General features: G+C 43.7%; 1 protein-coding gene across 1 annotated transcript in view; it reads right to left on the bottom strand.

Moving 5' to 3' along the window:
* Positions 1–8,743, bottom strand: part of FLNB (filamin B) — a 139,133-nt gene that overhangs the window by 74,511 nt on the left and 55,879 nt on the right. The window contains exons 2-4 of the mRNA XM_029917885.1: positions 8,046–8,294; positions 5,188–5,285; positions 2,524–2,671 (exon numbers count right to left, since the gene is read on the bottom strand). Of these exons, the coding sequence (XP_029773745.1) occupies positions 2,524–2,671; positions 5,188–5,285; positions 8,046–8,294 (495 nt within the window). The remainder of the gene's footprint in view (positions 1–2,523; positions 2,672–5,187; positions 5,286–8,045; positions 8,295–8,743) is intronic.

Here is an 8,743-nt window from a genome sequence, read left to right as displayed (position 1 = left end):
AAAAAAAAAAGCAGATGAAGGAAATGGCAATGACTAGCTACATTCCTGAACTGTAGCAAATAGTCATTTTCTAGAAAACAGCATCATGAAAGGAAACCGTTTCACATTAACAATGGGGAAACCTAACAGCCAGTGATAAGGTGACGGCAAACAAGCATTTTGTGCCTTGATTAAATTCAATCCGTTTGACCACTTTTGTCAACAAGAGATTTATTTGGCTCTTTGAAGCTTTTTTGCCATTAAAGAAGCATAACCTTGAAAATCAGAGATTGCTTATTCTAGCCACCCCCTTTGATTATGCTTAGAGAAAGCACTGTTAAAACAAGCACGGACACGTCAACCTTCGAGTGAATGCACATCTGAGAGGGCTTCAAACAAAGTCCCCGGTCCCAATACGCCCAAATGACTGCACAGTGCTGCCTCAATGCCAAAATGAAACTCAGAAGGCAAGATGGTTTGTTCCAGAACTATCAGGGTCTCTCTGCTCTTCTAAATCATGCTTAAAAAAACAAAAAAACAAAAAAACAACAATGGGCAGAACCTGACCACTAAGATTGAGAACTGCTCACAGCACCAGTGCCCTGGCCCTCTGTCACCTTAAGACTAAGCTGACACCAAGCAGGGAGGTGCTATCTTCAAAGGGAATGAGTGTATGGAACATTCTGTCATAAGCCAAGTGCTCTGAACTCTTCAGGAAGTCAGTGTTATATATGAAAAAAATTTTTTAACAGGGTAATTAGTCTAGGTTTGTAAAGTCTATGGGCAGCTGGGTGGCTCAGTCGATAAAGAGTCCGACTCCTGATTTCAGCTCAGGTCCTGATCTCCTGGTTGTGAGATCAGGCCCCATACTCAGCAGAGCCTGCTTGGAATTCTCTCTCTCTCTGGCCCATGCTTCTCTCTCTTAAAATAAACAAACATTTCTTTAAAAAGAGTCTAAAGAAACAACAAATTTAGTAATAAGTTAATCTTTTTTTAAGTTTATTTATTATTATTTTCTTTGGAGAGAGTACACGCATGTAGGGAGAGAACAGACAGAGAGAGAGTGAGAATCTCAAGCAGGCTCTGTGATATCAATACAGAGCCCAACGTGGGGCTCGATCTCACGAAATCTGAGATCATGACCTGAGCCGAAATCAAGAGTCGGAGGATGCTTAACCAACTGGGCCACCCAGGTGTCTCTGTAGTGAATCTTAATCAGATCTCGGTTTAGAAAACAACAAAAACCATGAAAGACAATCTTAGGACAATGGGAAAATTTTCCCATAAGCTGGCTAGTAGTTGATATGAAATTGTTAGTTTTCTTATTTTGACAATGAAGACTGTGGTGTGCAAGAGGTGTCCTGTTTTTAAGAGAGGCTTGCTGATGCAGTGACGGAACCGTCACAATGCCGGCAGTTTATTTTCAAGAATTCGACAACCCCCCCCCCACACACACACAGGGCTCAAGAAAACTATTATGTTAGAATGATTAGAATGATAGATTCTAGGAGAGGATATACAAGATATCTTGTGCCTCTAAATGTGATCCCAACTGTAATTATGGAAATTGAGAAACACGACGCACTCCTTCCTCTCTCCATAAAAAAGGGTTAGTAAGTTGTAGCTCACTGGGCTAACCTTTCCCACCCTGGGCTGAAACACAACAGTTCTTAAAAAGCTGGTGTGGGGGCACCTGCGTGGCTCAGTCGGTTAAGCCTCCGACTTCAGCTCAGGTCAGATCTCACGTTCATGGGTTCGAGCCCCGTGTCGGGCTCTGTGCTGACAGCTCAGAGCCTGGGGCCTGCTTCCAGTTCTATGTCTCCTTCTCTCTCGGTCCCTCCCCCACTCATGCTCTCTCTCTGTATCAAAAATAAATAAAACATTAAAAAATATTATTTAAAAAACATTAAAAAAAAAAGCTGGTGTGCGCGAAGTCAGACGCCAGCCAGAACCCCAACTGCCTCCGCATGCCTCCACCCCGCCATGACATTCTGAGCAGAACACGGTCCTGCAGCGGCCCCGGGGATCATAAACAGGATGTCTCTGCAAGGAAGCATCTGCCAGGGGGTCACAACAGCTCCCTCCCCATGTGGAAATCCGAAGCAGCACGAGCAAGAGCAAAGGAGAAACGAATCAGCGGCCAGATGACACAGGCACCTGCACCACCCCCAGCGCGCGGGCTGTGGTGATTTGGGATGCGCACCCCCCACTGCCAGCAGATAGGGCCTCTCTGATTCCTCATCTGAAAACCGGGAAAACAGTCCTGTCTTCGTCCCAGGGTGACTGCACTAAAATCACCATGCCACACACTCATTCTCCATCACCTGAAAGCAGCAGCATTTCTTAAAGCCTAGACTCACAAAGCAGAAACGTTGGCCGTGAACAAATGCACCTTGAGGTAAAAAATATCTGACAAGGGTGGCCTGGAAGGTCTTCAAGGATCAAGCCTATACATACTTGATTCTAAGAACTTTCTTCCTGAAGCCACAGACCCCTGTCTAAGACCAGACGACAAGCCTCAAACCCAGCAAGACCAGTGCTTACCTCGACCATAGGCCCTGGCTTTCTTTGGGTTGAGTTTGGGTTTCAGAGGAGCCCCCGGCTTGAGCTTGGCTTTGGGGAACTGCGACAGGTACGTCATCACCGAGTGTTCATCCACGTCGGGGTGAATAATTTCCTCAGGAGTGATGACCTAGGATGACAGCATGGTAGGTGAACACCCAGCACATCACATCACTTATAGCCGCTTACGTTTTTGCAAATGTCTCTTAAACCAAACACAACAGATATTAAGAAATCGAGTCAGCCTCTAATTCAGGTGAAATTATATTAAGTGACATACCAATGTCAGTGTTTTTAACCTTTGAGCGATGTCATTATTCCTTTTGGAAGCTGAGGACCCCCTCCAGATAATTTTTTAATGTTTATTTATTTCTTTTGAGAGAGAGAGAGAATGTAAATGTGTGCACGAGCAGGGAAGGGGAAGAGAGGGGGGAGAGAGAATCCCAACCAGGCTCCACGTTGTCAGTGCAAAGCCCAATGTGGAACTCACAGCTCATGAGATCATGCCCTGAGCCGAAATCAAGAGTCAGACACTTAACAGACTGAGCCACCCAGGAGCCCCACCTCCAGACAATTCTATATGTAATTTCCAGAGGTGCACACCTACCCTCCAAAAAAGGGCTGTTCACTTCCTACCCTGGGGAAACTCTCCGGAAGGGGTAAGCTATGTCAAGTGAGGGGGAAGACAAAACAAGTATATATAGGATCCGAGCAGATTACCAAAAAGCACGTAAACTGGCCTTTTCCTTTGCTCATCTACCCATTGCCAGCATCCCTATTAACTCTGCTACTAATAAAAAACAGTAATTTAAAAAAAGACAACACAGCAACATATTAAGTATGTGGTCTTGTTATAGACTGAATGTATCCTTCGCGAATTCATATGCTGAAGCCCAAACCACCATGTATTAGAAGGCAGGGGCAACGGGAAGTAAGTGGGTTTAGACGAGGTCATGGGGGTGGGGCCCCCGTGATGGGATCAGTGCTTTTATAAGAAGAGAAGTAAAGACCCGACCTCTCTTTCTTTGCCATGTGAGCACACAGCAAGAAGCCAGTTGTCTGCAAGTCAAAAAGAGAACCCCCAGCAAGAACTGACTCTGCTGGCACCTTGCTCTTGGACATCCAGCCTCCAGATGTAGAAAATAAACCTCCATTGTTTATACCATCCAATCTACGGTATTTTATGAGAGTGGCCTGAGCTGATGAAAATGGGTTTCAATACATGAAGAGCCATTTTAAAAAATAGGGAGGAAAAATTAATAAATAATAAATAAATAAATAAATAGGGAGGAAGTGAATTTCTCCTGACATGTAGCCTAGGAGCGAGGTTACACCCATGCTGGGCAGGGGGCCTCCTTGAAGGCATCACAGCCTCAGGTCTCCTACCTGACCCAGTCTGAAGCAGCACAAAAACTCTCCCTGCCCCCAGTAAGGGTGCTGAGGAGGTAAGGTAAGGCAGTACTCTTTAGACCAACAGAAGGCTCTGTCTCATGAACCAGGATAGCCAAATGCAGATGAACAACACATATACTCAGCTTCCCTCACTCATGGTAATACACACACACACCCCAGAAAACATTCTGATAATTCGCCTCCAGCAACAAAACAGCTACTTGGGTTTGGACAGTTGCCTTCACCCATTCCGTAAAGCGTCAGATGTGCACTGATTTGACATTTCTTCCAGGCAGCTCCCTCAACAACTATATAGTGCCAACATCACAAGAACGTCAAGAGGAGTCGGTTTTAGGTTTAAGAGGAGATGAAAAACATACCACATCACTTACTGAGGGTGGCAGAGCCAAGAAATGAGCCATGAAGCAGAGACATGATGTCAAAACCAAAGAAAATACAGGCAAGCTTTCCTACCTCCCAAGGGATCCTATTACAAAATACACTGAACTCAGCCCCGATCACCAATTCAGTCCATAATGTAATCAGCGGCAAGGTCATCCATCCATGGCACTGGCCACCTACAAGTTCTCTTGACAAGGGCTTTACATATGGGAGTCTTGGTATTTAAATGTCAGAGGGGTTTTTTTTTTTAGCCTCCTTGAGAAACCTTAGAAGATAAGATCTCAACCACGCAATGTGGCTACGGTCGATGGTATCCAAGAGTTACTCAATTTCCAAGTTCTCTTGTTAATTCCTGTGATAGGATTAGAAGCAACAAAATTCTTCCACAATTTCCAATAATGGTAGGGTATCCTGACTTAAATTTTTAAAAAAACTTCTAAGTCCTATGACTTTCCCTAAGATACTGGATCTTAGAAAACTTTTAAAATATGTAAAATGTGGTCAAATATTGGCTATTGCTTACAGTTCAACCTAATCATTAAGGTCTACATTTGCAGTCTGGTTTCCCAAAACAGCCCTTTGAGATCTTTGGATCAGAAATACTAGAAAATTTGCCACATGTGACAGAGCAATGTGAAGATTTTTGAATGATCCACAAGCCCTAAATCAACGAGAACCTATTATTATGGGTAAACTGAGGAAGATGGGAGCAGGCCAGAGGCAATACTCTTTGAGGGCTTATGCTGAGGATGTCAGACCGCCTGCCACACCCAAAGAGGCAGCCAGAGAGCCTCAGAACAAGCTGGAGGATGGAAATAGCCCCATGGGACACGGTGCTGCTCGTCTGTATACCTGTGGGACACCCAGCCAGTCGTCTGCTTGCTGCATAGCTTCCCGTGCATTATCCACAGGCTTTTGTGGATCCCAGGATTCCCAGTCTGGACACAGACCTGTTCATACGACACAAAATATTCTGTTAATATTAGCTGACTGAAAAGATTAAAGGAAGCCATGGGCTTAAATTAAACACCTTTGGTATCTTTTTTTTTCATGTTTATTTTTGAACTAGAGATAGTGCAAGTGGGGAAGAGACAGAGAGAAAGAGAAGATCTTAAGTGGGCTCTGTGCTGACAGGTTTGTGGGTCTCAAACTCACAAACCACAAGATCATGAGCTGAGCTGAAATCAGATGCTTAACTGACTGAGCCTCCCAGGTGCCCCCACCCCTTTGGCTATCTTAATTCAGAAAACAATTTCTTCCTAAAATCATAGTGAATTGTATATTTTAAGGGCAAAAAGTATCCACTCTTTCAGAGTAGAACTATTCTGAGCCTAAACTGAGAATTCTCCTTCAAGCCATGATTTTCTTGCATTAACACAGAGATTATTCATTTCCTTGAAGGTGTGGTATAAATAAATAAACAAAGCCTATAAAACTATTTAAGCCGGGTGCCTTTTTGCAGGGGATTTTTTCTCGCTACCATATTCACACTTCTATACTCCAGTCACCAAATGTGTGGGGTTCACACCAGCTGGATGTCCTACAATTTAACTAAAAATTGATACAATCTATGTGGAGATCATGTCAGATCCCACAGGTTAAGGGCTTCCCCCACTTCACCAAGTTGTCACTTGGGCTTCTAACAGATCATTCTATAAATTACAGTTTCTCACAACCCCTCCTCAGAGTCAATCATTTACTACAGTGGATCATAGAACTCAGGAGTACCACTTAATTGCTATATTATTGATTTATTAGAAAAGGTATAACTTAGAGTGCCTGAGTGGCTCAGTTGGTTAAGCATCTGACCCTTGATTTTGGCTCAGGTCATGATCTCAAAGGTTCATGAGATCGAGCCCTACATCAGGCTCTACACTGACAGCATGAGCCAGTTTGGGATTCTCTCTCTCTTCTGCCTCTGCCCCTCCCCTGCTCGCATATGTACATGCTCTCTCTCTCAAAATAAATAAACTTTAAAAAAAGTTTTAAATAAAATAAAAGGCTGTAACTCGTGGCTTCTGGCTGACTCCATCAGTTGAGTATCTGACTTCAACTCAAGTGATGATCTTGCACTTCATGGGTTTGAGCCCCACATCAGGCTTGCTGCTATCAGCCTGTCAGCGCAGAGCCTGCTTTGGATCCTCTGTCCCTCTCTCTCTCTCTTTCTGCCTCTCTCCAGCTCTCACTCAAAAATTTACCAGAAAAAAAAAAAATTAAGAAAAAAAAAGTTACAACTCAAGAACAACCAGGTCAAAGAGAGGCATAAGGCAAGGTAGGTGCACCACCCCCCAGCACCTCCTTATGTTCATCAACCTGAAATCTCCCCCAAATGTATAGTTCAATTTTGTGGAGACGGCATTATGTTGCCATGATTGATTACATCACTAGCCATCCGTGACTAACTCAACTTTCAGTTCCTCTCCCATAACCCTGGAGGTTAGGAGGTGGGGCTAACAGTTCTGACCCTCTAATCACCCACCCCCATCCGTAACAGCTGTCCAAAAGCCATCTCATTAACATGAACTCTGGTGTGGTTAAAAGGAACCACTGTCCTGGCTCTTATCAGTTAAATTTTTTAGAGCCCTGTGCCAAGAAAGAGACAAAGACTAAAATATATGTTTCTCATTATAAGACACAATATCACAATCTTATTCCTCGATACATCTAAAAAGACTGCACTACCATCTGTATTCTGTATAGTTCAAAATTTCACTTGCCCAAAAGCCCAAACCTAGAATCATCTTTAAAACCTCTGTAAACAGGAGAAGTATAGGACTAAAGTAAACACCCACAGGTTTAAACTGGTAAAGAGGTATCCTAAAATGTGTCTTTAGGTGGAAGCAAGGAAGAAGGTATTGGGAAATTAACTAATGCTGAGCTTTGAGTTAGTTCGGGACAACCCCAGTTTATCGGCTTTCAAGGCTTTCAAGGCAGAATGAGGCCCGGAGTGAGTCCGCCCTCTGTGTCCAACACAGGCTAGCCAGCTCTGTCAGGAACCATTAGCTTATTAAAAACTAATGTGACTGGCATATACAGGGTATTCGTAAATGGAAAATATGATTATTAGAGTAAAATTTTTTATTAGAAACAATTTTGAGGGTGCATATAAACACAGGCTCAGGGTTTTCTATTGAGTGTGTACCAGCAAACTCTACCCATCAATCTAAACCCTCCAGTGAGGATAATTACTACCTTGGTGTACACTCAGCCTCTCAGAAAAGGGTAGAAAAGTCTCCAACTGGATCCTGACCAAGCACTATTTCACAGCAGAAAAGGGTGGAGAAAGCCATGTATAGTCAACCCAGTGGTTGATAAAAATGGGTACTTTCCACTCAATGGAAGTTTTTAGATTTTCATGCCAAGTCAACTAAGAGGCCACATGTTTCTGCTGAAGCCAATGGGAAACCAGGCACCAACTGTGGGAAGAGGCAGGACTTTGTGGAGTCTGAAAGCTAAACCAAAGCCTGCTCCAAGAACTACAGGATTCACTGGGGATTTGGGTAAATAACGGAGTTCATGCTCAAAAAGTCAATGGATACACCTAGAAGGTAAACAAAGCCATTTTTAGCTCCCTTACCTTCTACAATGGGCTAAAACTAGGAGAATACACCGATCACAGCAAACCCTGCTTTCTCATTGGACAGTCAAGGGGCTTTGAGCCCAGAAACCCCCATCCTGAAGAGCTGGCTCACACAGCCTTAGGCACTTACCTGGGGCACAGCTGTCTACCAAGGCTCCCAGAGCCTTGCCATCTTGCCAGTTCTGGTTAAAGTTGGTGATGGGCAAGTAAGGGATCTTGTTCTGAATCCATCCCAGCAGCCTCTGCTTTGGCGTCTGCTTCTTGGCATCATCATCCCCTTCGTCCTCCCACACGGGCATGGAGATGGAGTAGTGGAGGATCAGGGTCCACACCAGGCCCAGGATGAGCTTCAGGTTCCCATCCACGATGGCTTTGCTATCTGGGGAGAGAGGCACAGGTGTGGGTTGGCACATTCCTCTGGGCTACGAATGAAATCCTCAGTTGTTAGAGAACCATGCAGAACTATTTCAGAGTGAAAGGACTGTAATGTTAGAATCTGCTTCAAAATACTTGAGGATGGGAATGCATGAAATTAGATTCCAAAATGTCGTGCACCAGTGTCGTAAATCATGGGTACGTGAGAATGCATTATACTATTATCTCTACTTTTGCATATGTTGGAAATGTTCTATAATAAAAAGAGCTTTAAAATTTTAAAGGATTCATTTCAGAAATATAGACAATAATAAGAGGTGGCTGAATTCCAGGGACAACCATCTGTTAACTTGATAGTATGTGATCTATGAGATTGTGTGTGTGTGTGTGTGTGTGTGTGTGTGTGTGTTTGCTGTCCTGAATTTATAGTCTACCATACAATCAGTCTTGAAG

The sequence above is a fragment of the Suricata suricatta genome, chromosome 12 (genome assembly GCF_006229205.1).
Source record: "Suricata suricatta isolate VVHF042 chromosome 12, meerkat_22Aug2017_6uvM2_HiC, whole genome shotgun sequence".
NCBI classification, from domain to species: Eukaryota; Metazoa; Chordata; class Mammalia; order Carnivora; family Herpestidae; genus Suricata; species Suricata suricatta.
Note: the sequence above shows the minus strand (reverse complement) of the source record. Positions and strands in the feature narration are given on the sequence as shown.